The sequence below is a fragment of the Stenella coeruleoalba genome (genome assembly GCF_951394435.1).
Source record: "Stenella coeruleoalba genome assembly, chromosome: 11".
Lineage (NCBI taxonomy): Eukaryota > Metazoa > Chordata > Mammalia > Artiodactyla > Delphinidae > Stenella > Stenella coeruleoalba.
This window is the reverse complement of record NC_137157.1, coordinates 26350266-26370164: the sequence shown is the minus strand read 5'-3', so window position 1 is coordinate 26370164 and position 19899 is coordinate 26350266. Positions and strand designations below refer to the sequence as shown.

The 19899-nt window shown below is 45.0% G+C and overlaps 1 protein-coding gene across 1 annotated transcript in view; it reads left to right on the top strand.

Annotated features, from left to right (window-relative positions):
- Nucleotides 1-19899, top strand: part of PLXNC1 (plexin C1) — a 141882-nt gene that overhangs the window by 95635 nt on the left and 26348 nt on the right. Inside the window, exons 18-21 of the mRNA XM_079937189.1 lie at nucleotides 3518-3556; nucleotides 3766-3890; nucleotides 4895-5093; nucleotides 9688-9834. Coding sequence (XP_079793315.1) covers nucleotides 3518-3556; nucleotides 3766-3890; nucleotides 4895-5093; nucleotides 9688-9834 — 510 coding nt within the window. The remainder of the gene's footprint in view (nucleotides 1-3517; nucleotides 3557-3765; nucleotides 3891-4894; nucleotides 5094-9687; nucleotides 9835-19899) is intronic.

The following is a 19899-nucleotide window of genomic DNA, read 5'->3' as shown; positions in this document are numbered from 1 at the left end:
AGCAGGGAGGAGGATAACTATTAATTGGATTGATTAGGGTATAAAGCAGTGATGGGTCACTGGCAATTACTCGTTGTCCAGTAACAAAAACCTAGGAGGGACACAAGTTCAAAGTGATGATTTTTTTGCTTTATTTTACTACCAGTTTAGAAGTGAATTTGTAGCTGGGAAGTGAGCTAGTTTATTTAAAAATCAATAAATCGTGGGCTGGCCAGTTTGTTGTGTTTATCTGCATGACTTACATTGCAGCTACTAGATTATTCACTATTACTTCTCAATTGGAAATGAAAAGTACTGTTGGCCAAGAGGGAGAAAAGTAGACACGTGTAGAATCTGAGTTAATAGCAGCCATTTTTAGCAATGTAGAGTTTTTATGGTTCTCTCCAGCAGTTATTCTTCAGCTGATCAGTTTGTGTCATCCTCATTTAGTGGAAATAGCTGCATGAAATGATTAATTAATTTGTTCTGGGATCCGAGGAGTCGTCTGCTTAACCCTTTGGGTTTTCGGTCTCACGTTCTAACACCTCCATTTTCTCACCCACTCGCATAGTCTTCCTCATTTACCCTCCCAAGTCTTTGGCGAGGTACACTCATCCTCCTACCATCACCTCCAAGTCCCTGTACCCCAGTTCCTCCATATTGCCCTCTTTTTTTTTTGTCCAGAACGGGTGACCACAGCAAGGCCCAACCTCTGGAACACATCAATACCAATTACATATGACATTTAAATCTAGACTTCTAAGCAAAGCCAGAAAATCTCTCCAGGCCAAAAGAGAGCTTGTATCACCTTACCATCAGCTTCTCAGCTACATTTGGCCAGAAGCCTAGAGTTCAGAAACCCAGACACATGCAGTAAGCAGTTTCCAGTTTCTCTATAATTCCAGAAGCAGACACCATGATATGTGATGCTGTGTCTGGAGGGTGGGAATACCTCCACAAAACACCCACCATATTTTCTTTTTTTTGTCCAAGCCTTAGTGTTGTAAATCAAGAAGGCTAGAAATAAGACTTTAGCTTTTAGTACTTGTATTTTTTTTTAAGTTATCCTCCAATAATAGCAGGCACCACGACTTGCCATTTGCCACCTCCTTCATTTCTATGGCAGAATACTGCCTAGGGAGGGGAGTTTAATTCCCTGAATCATGATGACTGTGCAGGGCCTCAGCAAAGGTTGCACCAAGAGTCCTATTTCCCAGCTATCTGAGATCCCCATTAAGAATTTAATAGCAATAAAAGGAGAGATTTCTACCATCTACAGGAGTACTCTGTGGGCTTTTATAGTTAATGATTGCCCTTGAGTGCTGAAGAGAGTAATCTGTGGCCTGAAAGAAAAAGTTTTCCTATCTTCTAAATTCGGTCATCAAGAGCAAGGTAGAGTGATGAATGCAAAGGAATGCTGTTGCGAGTGTTTAAAAAAAAAAAAAAATTCCTAGGAACAATGCTGTGTTATCTCAGAAGAGAGAGGTGCAAGAAGGCAAACTGATTTAACTCAGGGTTATGTAGAATCTTGAAAGACAACTGGGAAAACTATAGAAACTGATGTCAGAAGAAGACACAGGAAAAACAAGCATACATTTTTCAGAACCCTATTGAGAAGACCTAAGTTAAAACTGAATTTGTCACAATTAAGAAAAGATCTAGAGAACAAGGGAAGATACTCCATTAGAACAACACCAGTTGAAATGCGTTCTAGGCTGAAGGTAGGTCCTGCTGTTGAGCGGCCCTTTACTGATAGATCAGGAGCCACATCCTCTAGGCCTGGAGGTTGGGTGGCGGAGGGAGACCTTGGGTGATCAACACCTACTCGGTTAACAATAGGCAAAGCCCAGAGGAGATGGTAGCTTCTCAGAGACCAAGGCATTACCGGTAGTTCTTTGCCCTGCTAGTTGGTTTTTGGCTTTTAAAGCCTTGCTTTTCATTATATTGGCATCTTTGTTGTGCTGAAAATAGAAGAAATAAGGGTAAGCAGAGCACCTAACCACCTAGAGGAGAAGAATTTGAATGAAAGGAGGAAGGAACATTGAAACCCAGGGAGCCAGAGCGGTATTTCTCTATTTAAGGTCAAGAATCAGTCTGGTTTTTTTTTAAGTTTTTTCTTTAATTAATTAATTTTTGGCTGCGTTGCATCTTCGTTGCAGGGCACGTGCTTCTCATTGCGGTGGCTTCTCTTGTTGTGGAGCACGGGCTCTAGGCGCACGGGCTTCAGTAGTTGTGGCTCATGGGCTCTAGAGCGCAGGCTTAGTAGTCGTGGCGCACAGGCTTAGTTGCTCTGCGGCATGTGGGATCTTCCCGGACCAGGGCTCGAACCCGTGTCCCCTGCATTGGCAGGCGGATTCTTAACCACTGTGCCACCAGGGAAGTCCTCAATCTGTTTAAATTGCCTATTGGCATAAGGTTGGTTCAGCAGAAAAATATGAGGAACTAGAAACTGCAAACCCAGGGTCTGATTTTTCTGCTTATTACCAGGGGAGAGTATGAGGTAATAGTTTGAGGTCTTCTACTTGGGCTAACAAATTTGAAACTATAAGGCAAAAATTCTCTGCAGAAGAAATTTACTTAAATAAGATATAAAAGTAGCCCAAAGTTTCAAGTATTACCAAAAAATTTTTAAATAAATGAATGTTTGAATTTATATTTTCATCCTGTTGACTCATTTAAAGTGTTAGCATGCTTTTTAAAATGTAGTCGTTTGATTCCAATATGATTTATGATATTGTACATTAAAGGAAACCCCAAAGTTTATATTCAAGAGCTACAGAGCATAACACTTTAAAATATTTTTACAAACCAGCAGGGCAACAGCATTGTGGTCTAGTTTGCTGTAAATTAGTGATTAAAAAAAGAAAGCAAAAACCGATAATGATAGCTGACATGAAGAACTTACTGTGTATTCATTCATTTTATTTTCACACCTAACCCGTGAGGTGAGAATCATTATTGTTCCCATTTTTCAGATGAGGAAAGTCAGGCACAGAGAGGTTCAATGACTTGTCCAAAGTCATGTGACCAGTAGGTGATTAAAACCAGGATTGGAACCCAAGTTGTTTGACTCCAGGTTCTAGCTTTTACCCACCCCCCTCCACCCCTTCTTGAATGACAATGTGTATCCAGACAGTAAATGCTTCTGAGCTAAGACTTGTATAAACTTACCAACACAACTCAGTATTTATCCTTAGAAGGTAAATTGCTTGAGGAGTGGTCTGTACATTTGCATAATCTTTCACCACCACTTCTTTAACTTTTGAGTCAGTTCTTTTAAAGTGGGAGATGCCTTCACCTACCAAAACCAGAACTGATGCAATGATAAATATTCTTAGAGGCTTTCAGAAGTCACTGGTGTTTCTTGAGAGCTGAACAATTATTTATTATGTAGAAGATATGCTGTGAACATAAGCCCAGGGGCTCTTCAGATTAGCAAATAGTGTCTCTATTAAAATGGACTCGGGTATTGTGACAAAAATACACTCTTCATTTCCTTTGGTTGTTATGAATAATAAAAGTGTCTCCTTCCTCTCAGTCAGGTGGCTTCACACACATCTTCACCGAAGATATGCATGTAAGTCTATAAGTTTTCATTTTTCGCTCATGACTGCCTGACTTTCATAGTGTTATCATCATCTCCATTATTACTTTGAATTGTTATTGTGGGTATTTTGGGATCACGAATTTGATATTAAATAATTCATTGTCTTGGAAAACCCATTGTGGATCTACTTTCTAACTTTAAGTTTATATATTATCTATATTATGTTATATTTTTTTCAGAACAGAGATGCCAACAACAAGAATGAAAGTCTCACAGCTTTGGATGCCCTAATTTGTAATAAAAGTTTCCTTGTTACTGTCATCCACACTCTTGAAAAGCAGAAGAACTTTTCAGTGAAGGACAGGTATCAGCCCATTTGTTTATACTTTGAAAGCCATTAAGCAGAAAGAATAAAACCTGAGCCTCTCATTTTGTTTTGGAACTACAACCTGAGCTTGGTATCTGAGGACATGCATCTCTCCAGAGGCTGGTTGATTTGGGTCACCATGCAGTCCTGATGTTTCTTTCCATTTCAGATCACAACGCTCTAACACAAATTCTATTTTGAAGACACACACACATGTGACACCCCCCCTCAAAAAGCACCCTAAAAAAACCCAATACCAAGAAAACACATGAGTCCTGAGTCAAAAAGCAGAAGTGTGCTGTTTTCTATTTTTAAAAACACCCTGAAAATTCAGGGAAGACATTCACTTCTTGTTACCGCTCTAGTTTAAAGTCAACTAGAAAATGCTGAAAACCATATAAAATGACCGGAAGTTAACATTGCTGTGTGGTTTTTATGGATCGAGGACAAAGGTAGTTGAAACTTAGATGTTAAAAAAAAGCACCCACAGGGCAGCACCCCGTTAGCATCCCATTGCCTGACCCCTCAAGTTTCCTTGGAAACTGCTATCGGCACCAGGCAAGCCACAGCTGATGATTAACCTGCTTAATCAAGACTCTGGTTTTTTTCAATATGCTTTTTTTCCATCATCTGTATATCTTCTTTTTTTTTCTCTTTCAGTTTTATTGGGATATAATTGATATACAGCACCGTATAGGTTTAAGGTGTACAGCATGATAACCACAAACATCTCTTTTTCTGAGTTTGAGGTTTGTTTTGTTTTTTTTCAGATCCCACATATAAGTGAGATCATACAGTATTTGTCTTTCTCTATTTCATTTCGCATGATGCCCTCAAGGTCCATCCATGTTGCTGCCAACGGCAGGATTTCCTTCTTTTTAGGGCTGAATAGTATTCCATTGTATATATGTACCACATCTTCTGATCCATCCGTCTGTTGATGGACACTTAGGTTGCTTCCGTGTCTTGGCTGTTGTAACCAAGGCTCTATTTTTAAATAGGTGTCTGTTTGCTTCCTTCTTAACCATTGCACTGCAAACTAAGCTGGTCTACCTAACCAGCATCCTCGAGGTGCTGACCAGGGACTTGATGGAGCAGTGCAGTAACATGCAGCCTAAGCTCATGCTGAGACGCACAGAGTCCGTGGTGGAAAAGCTCCTCACAAACTGGATGTCCGTCTGCCTTTCTGGTTTTCTGCGGGTAAGTGTCGCATCCCTTGGTGGCGTCAGAGCTGACTGTATAGGCAGCTGTTTTTAGCAGATGCTGATGTCTTTGCCAGGATAAATCCTGAGCACTCTGTGGTGTCAGCATTTAACCACTTTTAGTCTTGGTCCTTACTAGGAGCACATGGAGGGGAAAATAAAATTTGTTTTTTGCTGTAACTGGCCTAGGCAAGTACAATTCATTTAGAATTTCCTCGAGTAAGACTTTTTAAAAATTTTATTGTAGTGAGGACAATTAACGTGAGACCTACCCTCTTAACAGATTTTTCAGTGTACAAAACGGCGTCATCTATTGGCACAATGTCGTATGATAGATTTCTAGAACTTACCTTACATAACTGAAACTTTATACCCCTTGACTTTTGCATCCACCTTCACGTGGTTAATGAACGTGTGCTGAGTGGAGGGCATATTTCAAATGCTGATGGAAACACACTGTTTTCAGGGCCTCTGAAGCATCTTGGAAATAGCCATTTACCTACCGCTACGCTCTCTGTAAGCTAATTACATTCAATTCCAACCAGTTATCCCATATGAAAGCAAGTCTCCAAAAAGCCGCCCGCCCCTTGAGTTCACTTTGTTACAGTTAAGTGAACATGGTTATAATCTAATTGAATCTTAAAATCTTTTCAAATGTGAACTTGGCACAGATTCCATTGGTTAAGAGGATAGGCCCTGGAGCCCGCTGCCCGGTTTGAATCTAGACTCCATCCGCTTACCAGAGGCCCCAAGCAGGTTTCTTGACCTGCCTGAGCCTTGGGTTTATAACCTGTACAACTGGAGGAAGAATATTTTAGGGCTGTTCTGAAGCACTGATGAGAAAATGTATCCAATTGCTTGGCACTGAGTAAGCACTCCATAAATGATGCCCATTATTATTATGAAATATTAGTAGGAAAGGAAGTGTGTTCTGTTGAACCCAGGCTTCATTCAGCCCTCCGAGGCCCCTGGTGCAGGACGCTCTTATCCTTCTTCAATTTCACCAGCCATCCAGATTCCAGCAAAACTACATAATTGTGTGTTTGTAGCTAGTTCTGAAATCTAATTAAAGTTTGAATAAGATACACTGCTGTGCCACAGGTTTTAACAGTGCTACTTAAGTTTAGATCCAAAAAGCAGTGCCTTAAATAGACTGTGCTTAGTTTAATGTTTAATGTAATCTTACAAGTAGATGCACAACCTTTTTTTTTTTAACCAACCCTTTTCTCTCCCAAGGCAATGCCTATTTATTAAGATTAATGAAATCTGCCTTCTTTGCTGTTTACTTGGTATAAATCATCACACACTTTGGGGAGATGTGGAGCGCTTATTTCTGGGGTGAATATTTTTGGCTTCCTCCATCCTAGCTTCAGCCGCAGCTGCTCTGAAACAGAGGCAGCAGGACCCTCACCCAGTTCCTGGGTCTCAGTCTCAAAAGGCAGCTCCTGCCTCACCACCTACCGTGCCACTGAGTCAGAAGCTCAGGGTGGGGCGCAGCAGTCAACGTTTCCAAATTCCTGCAGGTGGTTGCACCACCCAGCCTTTGAGAACCTGGGGGCAGTGGGAGGAGCGCTGGCCTAGGAGTCTTGGTTAGAAGCAGCAGGTTCGGGCTGTAAGTTCATCTCGGCCCCAGCTTGCTGCGTGGCTCCAGGTACGGCCCTTTCCATCTGGGCATCCGTTTTCTACCCACCAAATGAGGCGCGTGGCCATTGGTTTTAACTCCCTTTCCAGTTCTTTCTCTGGGACCTTGTGATTCTTTTTCTGAGCCCTCGAAGCCTAGTCAGAGCCTTGCCCTTGCTGCTCTTGGGCGTTAAAAAGGCGAGGCGTCCCCAGAATCTGCGCTCTGAGTCCAAATGGCCCCCTTGAGCAGAGGATTCCTCGTCAAGGTTTTGCAGTGCTGACTCAGGAGTGTCTTGGGCACTTGGGGTGGTGAGGGGCCAGCGTGCTCCCTGGGAGGAAGTGGCATCCGGCCCGTCGGCGATACTTTCATTTTCAGTGGAATAATTCCCTCTGACGTGCAGGGCCGGACCTCCCCAACCAGGTGCCCAAGGGTGTGGGACTCTGACGGCCTGGCCCTCCTGCTCTACCCATCCTCCCAAACATCGGCCTGGGTGCCACGAGCACTGTGACCTCCAGGTAACTTCCTCCTCTGTGCCTCCAAGGCCCTGTGGGTCAAGTAATCATAATAACTACCATTTATTGAATGTGCCAGCCACCATGCTAAGAGCTTTGCTTCCTTTTTCTCACTGAATCCCGTGAGGTGAGAACCTTTAGGACCGTTTTGCGTACTGGGGAATTGGGGCACACAGGATAGACAAGACTTCCTCCCATAGAGGAAGATCCCATAGCTCGTGTGACAGCACCAGGGAGCTCTTAGCCACCCGGCTTAATGCCTCCCCAGGAAGGCAGCTCACTTCTTCCAGGCTTAGGGAGGGATTTGGGGCTGGAATGAGGTCACAGGTGCAGAAGCCTACAGCTCAGCCGTGGTCAGAGAGTCTGGTCTCACGAAGGAAAGGATGGTGAAGGGGCCAAGCTTAATTCCCATCACAGGATGGGAAGGGCAGGGTTGGTTCCATACACGGGGCTCTGCCCCAGGCCGGCTCCCTGGGAAGCTGTGTGCACCCTGGTCTGATGAGACGCCCAAGCCGCCAGCAGGTATGACTAACTTAGAACTTGTGTTCAGCGGTGACAAAGAAACGTCGTGGCTCCGTCGTTTCCTAAGCTGGCCACGCATCCGGATCCCCCGGCAGGTGTTAAAACTACAGATGCCCAGGCCTCATCTCCAGAGATTCCGTGTCTAGAGTAGGGCCCAGATATCTGAATTCTTCATAAGAGTCCCAAGGGATTCTGGTGATGATTATCCAGGTTTAGAACCACGGGTGTGGGTAACGGTGCCAGATGAGATGTTACTAATCTGAGTCTAGCTGCAAGCTTGTGGAGAATTCTTACCACAGAGCCATCGAGTCTGGAGCTGTCACTCCACACAGCCCAGAAGAGCCCACCGGCCCCCTAACGCCGACCTCTGCAGGTGCCTCCAGCCCCCTCCCAAGGGCACTTACCCCCATCTCTGATGTGGGCTGGAAGCAAAGAGAGAAGTGAGGTTCTAGGTTTACGGTCGGGATATTACCTAAGGGGGTGGAGGGAGAGAGACGAGAGCAGTGTGGTTGTGAACCTCTAAATAAAGGAAGTTTCTCATAAGAATTGAAATGTCATGTTCTAGTCCCAGCGCTCTCCCCACCTGGGAAATTTTTGAACATTCCAACCCTGTCCTACAGTAAGGAAGCGACTCCAGGACATGTCAGGAGGGGAGAGGAAAGTGATACAGGGCCCCAGTGGCAGGGAGGGCAGCAGAGGAGTGACAGGAAGCCCGGGACCAGGGAGGGCTGTGCTTTTGCAGTCAGTATAGAGGATGGTACGGGGCGGGTAGGGGTGGGATCCAAGAGACCTCAAAGACGTCTTAGCTTACCTCTTCAAGGGAAAACAGGTGAGAGAGCCAGTGGAACCCTCCTTTCCAAGCCAGATGCATTGGCTGTGAAGCTTGACTTTGTAAACTGGTGCTTCAAGCCCTAGTCACGTGGCTGGCTTCTCGTCATCACTGAGGCAGTTGGACTTGCTGGTTCTGGGCCTGGCTCTTCTTCCCCCTTAAATTCAGTTTAATGTCCTTTTGATTACAGAGGGTTTATTTACTTAGCAAATACTACACGATGGATCGTCAAGCCAGGGCGACATGCTTTGAGAGGCTGCATGAAAGCAGGAACACACAAGCCTCCCCCTTGGGCTCCTCAGGGTCCATTCAAGCGCGAAGTGACTACAGAGTTCAGGCGTTTCAATAACAGCAGGGGTGGCCACCCCTGGTCCAGAAAAAGGTGCAGAAGGAAGTCATCAGGATGGGCCAGATGCTTGGGAAGATCCTTAGAGTAAGGATCTGGAATCGGCTCTGGCCCAGGGGAAGGAGGTGCGGTACACTGTGGCCTGTACCAGCAAAGGTGCCCGGGTGGGACTGTGCAGGCTGGGTCTGGGAAGGAGCCGGGGCTGGCCGCCTCACGGTCAGGAGGGGAGGCTGCAGACTGCAACTGAAGGCCACCTCCTTCGTGAGAAGCTGTTGACACCCAAAAGCTTCCTCCTAGGTAAATGTATAAAATGTTTTTATGTTTATTCTGGTTACCAAGGCTAATCGTTCTGCATTTTTTTACATGCCATTTATTTTTAGCGCGCTGAAAAAAAAAAGGGCAGTTAAATAGGAATGTAAAGAAAGGTTAAATCTCTACCAACTGTTCTTAGGCCAACTGATGAGCACTGGGCTACCACAGAGAAGCTTAAGCATAAAAGAATGATCACCTCTGTAAATGCCATGAGAGTGTGCATGTGCGTGTGCGAACACGCGTGTGTGTTGGGGGAGAAGAGGCAGTTTCCTGAGTTTTGCTCCTAGTCCTAAGTGGAGCAAAGTGTATTTTCTTGGGAGGTGCATGTTGACTGTTAGAAAACACTGCCGCCTGTCTCCTGTCGTAGGGCCATAAACTGAAACTTTGATCCTCTGGAAAGTACAGTGGATTCTGCCGAAAGCTAACTGTCACTTTTGCGTCTTTTCCAAGGAGACTGTTGGAGAACCGTTCTATTTGCTGGTGACGACTCTGAACCAGAAGATAAACAAGGGCCCCGTCGATGTAATCACTTGCAAAGCCCTGTACACGCTTAATGAGGACTGGCTGCTGTGGCAGGTTCCGGAATTCAGCACTGTGGTGAGTTTACGATGAAGCTGGTGGGGTAGAGAGTGAGTTGGGAAGCGTCGCTTGAAATGATCATTCCTACCACAGGAGGCCTCATACGTTCAGTTTATTAAAACCGTAGTTGATAAAATATTAACACGTGTTCACATAATAGATTTTAATTACTCGGATTGGGGGAGAAAGTATTGTCATGATGCCTGGGGTACTCCTCCATTTCCAAAGATTTTAATATCAGGATGGTTTGTAGCTTTCAGCATCGGCAAAGGAACTGCAAAGCACTCCCTACTCAGCGCTTATAATTGCAATCAGAATTTCTCAAACGGCTCTGCTCTGGAAGACAATGTGTGAAGATATATTTCAACCAAATTGAGGCCGTCTTATTTTAGAACGATAACACAAGACAAATTCCACTGTGTTCCCCCTGCAACATGACGCCCTTACTTTATTTTCATGGATTAGTTACAAATGTTTGGTGTCATGCACTTATCGTTCTGTGATCTCACAGATATTTTTAGAGGAATGCTGTAAATCACGACAGGAAGATGATTGCTTGGCTGCTGGAGGGTTTCACCCATTTAAGATCTTCCTTTTCACCCGTCCCCACTCCACCCGCCCACTCTCTTCCTTTCCTAAAGGAAAAGAGACCAATTTTTTGCACATTCAGGAATTTGAGAGAGAGAGAGCCAAGCATGGCAAGTATCTCCAAAATTACTTAGGATTTTTTTGTGCTTTTCTGTTAACAGAGACTTGGAAAAGGGATTGCTGTATTTTGGTTTGATCTTTAGCTTTTGCAGAGATTCCGGGCTGCTTCACAATCTCATTAGTGGGGAAGGAGGAAAAAATTACAGTGGGGTTTTTGTGTTGCTCAGTAAAGGGGCCGAGGCTCCTGCGGCTTTGCTCTGGATGGCAAGCACTGCGGTGTCATCCTGGAAGAATTCATCCCCTAATTGGAGAAGGCACTATGGTGCTGTAGGCTATGTTATGGTTGTGTCCTCTGGTGGGAGAAGAGTCCCTACATCAGCTCTTTCGAGTCCTCGGTCACCGCTGGATGGAGCTGACCCTCCACTGAACATGGCACATGCTTGGCCGCCATCCACAAGGTGGGAGGCGGAGCAGAAGGTCACCAGGTCTGACTCCTGTCTGTTACTCCCATCTGTGTCTGAGGGGGGGTGGAGTGCGGTGGTTCTCTGATGTTAGCATGCATCAGAGTCCCCGAGAGCTTATTAAATGCCAGTTGGGAGGCAGCACCCCAGGGTTTCTAATTGCGTGGGTCTGGGGTGTGGCCCAAGAATTTGCATTTCTGAAGAGCTTTCTGCAGCTGCCGCTGGTCCAGGGCCACACAGGGAGAACTACTGATATAGTTGTTACTGAGTGTGGACTCTGGAGCCAGGCAGGTTTGAATCAAGCCTCTGCCACTGGCTAGCTGTGCGACTTTGGGCAACTTTGGAAACCTCTCTGTGCTTCCGTCTCTTCACTTGTAAAATGGGGATGATGATCATGGTACCTGCCTATCTCATGGATGTTGTGAGAATTAAGAGTTGATATTCTGTAAAGTACTTAGACCATTGCCGGGCACATGAGTGTAAAGAGTTATTAAATTTAATTCAAATCTCCTCGGGCGCTTGTTAGAAATGCAGATCCAGATAGACCCATGCCTGGGCCTTCCGTCTGGACTGACTACATCAGAATCTCTGGGGGTGGAGCCCAGGCACGGATAGATGTTTTAAATGCTCCAGGTAATTCTAATGTGCATCCTGCAGGAGGAACCCCACTGGTACCCTGGAGGACAAATGATGAACTTGCATCAGGGCCTATTGACTCTCCTTTTACTGATTCAGGGTCTTGTCTTCAAACCCAGGGCCTTGGTCCTAATGCAGGTGTTCATGCTTTTACTTTGAGACATTTTAGGAGCCCCACAGGTTCCCAAAGAGAAATATTTGCAAGTGAATATAGGTCAGGGGAATCCAGCAGTGTTTCACTTTCATGAAAACACGAACCCGCACAGGAAGGAGAGGAGAGCAGAAGACGGAACTGGGAGTGGGGAGGACTCAAATGCCTGGAGCAACTTTTGAGGTTTGAGTCCTTTCTAATGCTTTACGTCGGAACACTTTTCCCCCTTTCATTTTGGAACGTTATTTATTTCACAGTCAATTAAGACCATGTGTTTCTGATGTGTTAACACTCAACTCATCATCAAAATGTTTCTTGATGCTGAAGACATTTGTGTCGACTTGGATTCTTTTTTTCCTTTGTAGCCCCTGGGGAAAAGGTTGACGGAAAATTATGTTTTAAGAAATCCACATAAATCTTCCTTTCCGAACACGGATTTGCCGGTAGATAGCGTTGAGACTGGGAGAGGGGTGGGCCACTTGTTTCTAGAGCCCTTGACTTTGAAATTGAGTTTTAATGCCTTTCCTTGGACCCGCCCCAAACCTCTTTCATGGTGGATGGTTATACTGGAAGCTCCAGAGCAGCTTGATCCGGTCTGTGCTTGTGTGACAAAATGTTAGCAGAAGGTCGATATAAAAAATTTAAGGTTTTTCATTTCCTTTCAGGCAAGTCCCCTCAGCCTTAACCATCATCTTTTAAATTTTCTTCCTTCCTCTCTTTCCCACCTCCCCCTGCCCTTTCTCACTTTACCCGCCTTCCCCACGCATGTACACCCAGTGATCTGAAGTCTTGACTTTCTAAATTTGCTGAGATGGTTTATGTATTTGAAAACCAAGGTGTGGTGAACGAATTCGATTGTGTGTGTGTGTGTGTGTGTGTGTGTGTGTGTGTGTGTGTAAATATTTTCAAGGAAAAAAAAGGCAGGGAAAAAAAATCAAGAGCAGCCACCCAAACAACTTGAAATGACAGAGCCTGGTACCGTGGCTGGGACACATTTAAAAAGAGGCCCCCAAACTCCTGTTTGGCCAAATGGTGAAAACCACAGCGCCTCATCTAACAGCCTCAAAGTCAGGTTTCACTCCTCTAAAATTAGGATGTGTTCTCCCTGAGGTGTAGGGTGTTTTCTAGAACATAAAGGCAACATGCCAGTTGCTTATACATGAAATCATTATACTAACACATGGGCTCCAAGAAGTAATTCTTTGTTTGCTGTGCCCTGGGAGGAAAATTCCTCTGCCATTTCTTAAATGTAAGCAAAGCCCCATAAAGTCACTTCCTCTAGGGCCAGAAGAAACCATCCTCCGCCAGCAAGGCACTGCAGGCTGGTGTTCAGTGAGGCAAACTGCCATTACATTCTCCTGCTCCGGGCTAGGAGCATCAGGGGAGGGTTTGTACACACACACACACACGCACGCGCGCGCGCACACACACACGACTCCTCTAACATCCAGGGATTCCGAGTTGACAGCTAGAAGAGAGATAAGCCCTATTGCTCTAAGGTTTTTCCTCCTTTGCAAACTTTCAGGCACGTTCGATTTTGTGGCTGAAGGATCTCGGGCTCTCCCTTAGGGTGGGCTGTGTCTATAGAGTCGTTCTGGAGCGGATCGCCTGAAACTTCGGAGAATCGAGTGAAGGTTGAGGATTTCAGTTCCGGGAAAGTGTACCACATGGGAGAAAGGACATTTGCTTCACTTTCAGGAGGCGACGAGAAAACCCAATAACTCATGGCAAGTGTGCTGAATTAGCAAGAGAAGGTTGACTTATAATCAAAGTTAAGCGAGAAATGGTTTTTTGAACTCTTAAACCCAGGAAATGAGCCTGCCAATCGACTGTATCAGAGATAGCATCTTGGCGCCCTGGGAAACAGTGTTCTGACAAACATAATATTGCCCTCGTTCTCATATCTATGAGAAAGTCTTTAAGATTATTAGAAAGTCTTGGAAAAGCACAGATACTCGCTTACAGAAATCTTGATGCCTCAGCTATGATTTATTGAACGTTTCCACCAGCCCACACTAGGCTTTTCCCCCAATAGTTACCACGTTGCGGACAATCCTGGTTTGTAAAATATTTCACCTCTGACACAGCCCTAGCTATCCCTAGCAAGAGTTCCTCATCTGCAAGCTTCCTTCAACGCGGCCGCTGGGCCCTCCACTCCCCAGCTCCTTCTGTTCCATTTAGTTGGTCCTTTCAGAAGATCCATTATCCCCATAATTAAACAACCCACCGTCCCGATTAAGTCATTCTCTGTTACTTCAATTACATCCCATTGTTCATTAAACCCTGATGTTTGCACTTCAGCAATCTTGTTTTTAATACTCCTAGCATTTGTGGAGAAACAGTAAAGTTAATTAACAATTCTTGAGCTTTGTTTTTCTTTTTCTCTCTACCATAGTGCAGATCATTTCCATTATGACTTGCAATAATACTGAAACCATTACTAACTCCATAGTTACTGTTCTGAGCTTCTGATCAGAGAAGCGAAACCATTTTTTATAATCATTTGAGGTAAGTCATCCTACTTGACGGCAGGCAGTGGAAAATGAAAAATTAACCTTAAATGAGTGCTTTAAATGATTCTCCTCTTCATATTCTTTCTTCTCACACCCATAGTCTTGGGATTAGAAAATAATTTCATTACCTGAATACACACGTACTTAATTTTCCTCTTTATGGCTCAAATATGACTCTGTTACTTCATCGTTAAGGATTCTTATTTATACTTGTTCCCCTCAGAGAATGGTAACTTTTATAGCAAACCATGGTGGAGATAAAGGCATTTTTAATTTATTTATTTATTATAAAATTTGTTTTATTCATTTATTTTTGGCTGCACTGGGTCTTCGTTGCTGTGCATGGGCTTTTTTCTAGTTGCAGCGAGCAGGGGCTGCTCTTTGTTGCGGTGCGCGGGCTTCTCATTGCGGTGGCTTCTCTTGTTGCACAGCACAGTCTCTAGGCACGCAGGCTCAGTAGTTGTGGCTTGCAGCCTTTTAGAGTGCAGGCTCAGTGGTTGTGGCTCGCGGGCTCTAGAGCGCAGGCTCAGTAGTTGTGGCGCACGGGCTTAGTTGCTCCGTGGCATGTGGTATCTTCCCAGACCAGGGCTTGAACCCATGTCCCCTGCATTGGCAGGCGGATTCTTAACCACTGCACCACGAGGGAAGCCCAAGGCATTGTTTTAGATTTGTCTTTTATGGCATTGTCAAAGTCAGCATTCCATTTGAAGTTACTGTTATCTAGAGCAGGAATCAGCAAACAACCACCTGTGGGTCAAATGTGGCCCTGCTGCCTATTGTTATAAATAAAGTTTTATTGGCACACAGCCATACCCATTCATTCACTATTGTCTATGGCTGTTTTCCTGCTGCAGTGGCAGAGTTGAGTAGTTGCAATAGAGATGATAACAGACCTCAAAGTCCTAAATGTTTAGTATCTGGCCTTTTACAGAAATTTTGCTATCCCTTAATCTAGAGCTTGACATAATAGAGAAAAAAAACCCTAGAATCCACTCTGCTGCTCACCCCCCAAAATCTTGGCCTGTTTCCTCTCCTTCTAGGGACACAGCAGTGGAACTGCCTCACCACTATCCACAAAGCTGAAACTTATGGGCACTCTGCCAAAAAAACCCAGAAAACTGTGAAATACATTAAACCTAAAATACTGGAATCAATCATTTTGGGCTAAATTGGACAGATTCTCACTTGATTTTTGCATGAATAAGTGTTAGTAAATGCTAGCAAGTGTATAAGACTGGTGAGAGAAACTTAAATTTGAGGAAATTCTCTCCATTAACTTAATTTTTTTCTTCAAAATGGAAAAGGCCTTTCTCCCTCAGTATTCTGTCAGAGGGTTAAATACCCTGACCCAGGAAGCGTGGGGCTCTCAGTCTTTGGTGGGGAAAGGAAAAGGCGGGTGGGGGAGGGGAGGTCGGGCCGGCAAGAGCAGCGTTAGAGGGGCGGCTGGTAGAATGTCCCAGGGCTGACTCAGCTTGAGAAAAACCTCAGGTCAGAAGCTTTTCTGAGACTTGGACTTTTAACTCTGGGCTCTTGCTGCTTCTACTGAACTTCTGGAAGTGGTTTTCTTCTCTCTAATTCAGTTTAGTATAAGAACCAGACTTTTCTCTTGACCTTCATTTGGCTCTGCAGTGAAATTCGAAATGTATTTTATAGGTTTTATTTAACGAAAGCAATTATTGGCCTAAGACCGTCTATGATAAAGTCGCTGGCTTGTAATAAATTCTTTTAAAATTGATTTGTAGGTTTTAGAAGGTACTACAGAAAGGATGCAGCAACATCCCTGCCCTTATTAGCTGAGAATGTGGCTGATGAGTTAGTGAGGTAGCTGCATCAGCCTTTCCCCACTAAACTGGGGAAAATGGGCGGCCATGCCTCTTCCCCCGCTTTTGATGTGTCCTCTTAGCCCTCTGCAGCTTGTTTTTTCTGCCTCCCCAATGCCTGAAACTGCCAAGTTGTGTGAAGGGCCCATGGGTAAAGCTGCTAGTAAAGCAGGAATGTGGTTGTATGTCGGGGTGCTGTGTTGTTCAGCTCAGAAGAGGTGGGGTTTGGAGTCTGACCGTCTTGGGTGTGAATCCAGGCTCAGCCGCGTTACAAACTGGCTGTGTGACCTTGGGCAAGTCACTCAACCTCTCTAAACCTGTTTCCTCATCTTTAAACAGGTGGATTATTTTAATTAAACCCTAACCTTGTACATTTTTTATGAGGTCAGGAAATAATATCTGTAAGATGTCTAGCCATCATGCCACGGAGTAGGTACTCATTATTTATTTATAACAGCTTTTCTCGTCTGAGCTGTTTTTCTTATCAACAGTATGGTTGAAGCAGAAACGGTCCCCTCAGCATTGGTTGGTTATTTGGTTGGTTGGTTATTGATGATGGGTGATGCAGGGCAGTTGATTAGCTGCATCCGTTGTCATTAAAAGCTTATGTCACTATTGAAAATGTTACTCATAACCCCTACATGTGGGCTTTTACAACCTATAGCAGACAGTATCCCCCTGGACAGATGTGAACAGGAGACCACAATGACACACCTGCCCAGCTAACTTGGACTGCAATCCTGCACATCTAAAAGGGCTGGACTGTGACCTGCTGCAAAGGACTGGGTCCTTCCAGTCTGGTCCTTTCTCTGGCTTTGGTCCCTGTGCCTTCAAGATAGCCTTGCCCTTCTAAGAACCCTTCTTGATAATAGAGAAGGCATTGTTCCTGAATCCATTGTTCCTTGAGACCCAAGATACCTGTGGCTGAAGCAACAGCGGAGTTTCTCTCTCTCCCACATGAAGTTCTGAGGTGGGCAGCCCAGCACTGGTGGGCGCCTCTGCTGGGATGTCCTCGCAGACCCCAGCTCCTCTCTTGCTGTCCTGAGGTCACCTCATGATCTAAGGTGTTTGCTCCCTGCCAGCCTCCTTCCACATTCCAGCCAGCAGGACATATGCTGAGCTATAGAAAAGTTGACCGACGGTCACCAGCTGTCTTTTAAGGAAGTTTCCCAGGGGCTGCCACATAACACATCTGCTTAATTTCATTGACCTAAACTTAATCACATGGCCATACCGAGCTGCAGCAGAGGCTGGGAAAGGTCGTCTTTATTCTAGGTGAACGTGAGCCCCATAAAAATTCCTGTCAGTGGGGCCCAAACCACAGGGTGCTCCAGATTGAGTGGGTTCCATGGGGTCCCATGCCAGCCAAGGTAAGGAGGTGGAGCCTCCTCTGCTGTGCCCAACCTGTCTGCTTGGATAGCGTTTATTGAGAACCTCAGGCAGATTGGGACTGCCCTTCGGAAGTTGATCACCTCGACTGGCCTTTGGCTTTGCAGTTAAGAGTGTGGACGTATCCTAGTTATGACCCTCAGCAGCTCTGCGATCTTGGACACGTTTCTGAACCTCTGTGTCTCAGCTTCTTCATCTGTTAAATGACACTAATAATAGCGCCCTCTTCAGACAGCAGTCATGAGGATTAAATGAATTAGCAAAGCACACCCAGCACATGGTGAGTGTTCAGTAAGTGTTGGCTATTATTATTAGAAACCTCAAATTGTATTACCTTCCTCAGCTTTTGTTTCTGTAAATAGTACAGGGCTTCTCCCTGACATGGAAGGTGGTGGTTTTGGAAAGGCAAGCATGGTTCTTCAAGTCCTCTACCCTCTATTCTCCCCAAAGGAAATGGGATTCTTTATCTAGACTTCCTAACCTCATAGCCTGAGTAAGAGATTGAAGCTTGCCGCACATCAGTCTAATAAGAGTTGAAGCCAAGTATCTCCATGGTCCAGAGGCCTCCTCCTGTACTGTTGTACATGTTGCTCCTTTCCAGACCCAGTTCAAGTGGCCCTTCCTCCATGCAGCCTTCCTTGATTTCTCTCCCTTTGAAAACCCTCCTCCAAGCTAGAGGTAATATCTCTCTGAACCTCTAAAGCACTCCATCTATACCTACTGTTTTCTTCCTGGTATTAGAATTTGTCGTGTATATCCCACAGTTGTTGTATCAGTCTTCAAATACTTCCCAGGCAGGATCAGTGCCAGCTTCTATTGTATATCACCTGCAATGCTCTGCACACAGTACGTGCCAAGTAGGTGGGTATCAATGAAAGTAGGTGGGTATCAATGAATGACTTTGTCTACCTCAGCGTCAACAAAATGAGCTCTGTCAGATTGGGTGCAGGCAGATGTAAGTAAGAGAAAATATGACTATTGGTGTGTGAAATCCTAAGAGCATGGAATTGCACTTAGAGCGGGAAGTCTGGAGGTAAGCAGTCCGAAGGTAGGTCCATGTACTCAGCAGTGTCAGGGCTCTGGGTCACCATCTCCTTGCTCCTCTTGGCCCTTCCTCTTAGTCACAAAATAGCCGCCACAGCTCTAAGCACTGCTCTCCCCTTTTGTAGAAATGCTTTCCCTTTATGTTTCATTGGGTTTCATGACCAGTCCCTGGTGAATGAGGAGAAGGGAGCTGCCGCCAGAAGAAGGAAGAGAGAAGGCTGCTGATTGTACAGTCAACCATATCTGTCGCCCCAGCTTTGCTGACACTTTCGTAGCCAGAGCAGTTCCTCTTAACAGAGGGGCAGAACTGGGGGGAAGAGACCAGGGTGCCTTTTAGGATGCTTTTGCCTTTTGTGGGTCTTGACAATTAATCACCGTTCCATAGGTTTGAACCGTGCTTAGTTTACAAAACATTTTCAGGCTTTGAAAGGCAGGCTCAGCAAATATTTAAAAACATGGAGCTTGAGTTCCTGCTTCTACCTTTTTCTTGCTGGGTGATCTTGTACAATGTACTTAATCTCTCTGTACCTCAGTTTCTCATCTGTAAAATGGGAATAATAATAGGATATGTTCTATGTCATAGGGTTGTTCCTGAGATGAATTTATGTATATTAATACACATCATTTGTCCTGGTGCTTGGCACACAGGAAGCACTCCTTAATTTTCTGTTATTACATGTCATGATTTAGTGATCCTGTCACTCCTTCGAGATAAGAACAATGAGAATTTTGAGGCTCAGAAGAGCTAGAGGACTTGCCCACGCTCCCACAGCTAGCTAGCAGGAGAAGGGGATGATCCAGGTGGCCTGGTGCCAGTGCTGGGGACCCTCAACCCTCCTGTCCTCTCTGCTCAAATTCTCTGGACACTTACTGAGAGTGAAAGAGTTGCGTCTGGTGGCTGAATATTGCTTCAGAGGCGGTGCTTTGGTTCCCAAGTATATTGTGAATCATCTGAGAACGAGGACCGTGTCTCATGGTCTCTCCTAACCCCGGCCCCTAACACTGAGTAGCGCACAGGAAGGACTCTGGTTAAGTGGGTTTTGAAGGGGAGGTAGCACTTCTGGGGGGATCTTCCTTGATGGGGAACAGAGGCCCAGCGTGAGCTTTTCAAGCCTGGGGGTCGGGTTAAGAGGCAGGGCCTGCTCTGAGATCCCCCCGCTACTCTTACACATTCAGAAATTGCTGTTGGGGCGCTAAGCGTTAGCGGCATAAAAAATGAACACAAATCAATTTGTGTCTGAATTTACTCTCAGAATTCCCTGCGGACGCTATAGAAGGCCATTTTACCTTTTTCCCACCCAGCTAGCTGTGAAGGCAGTGGCAGATTTACATTATTTTACATCCAGTTAAGGGTTTTTTCCCCTTTTGGTTATGTTTTAAAGGAGAACATTTATTGCCTGTAAAGAGGTGTTTTTGTTGAA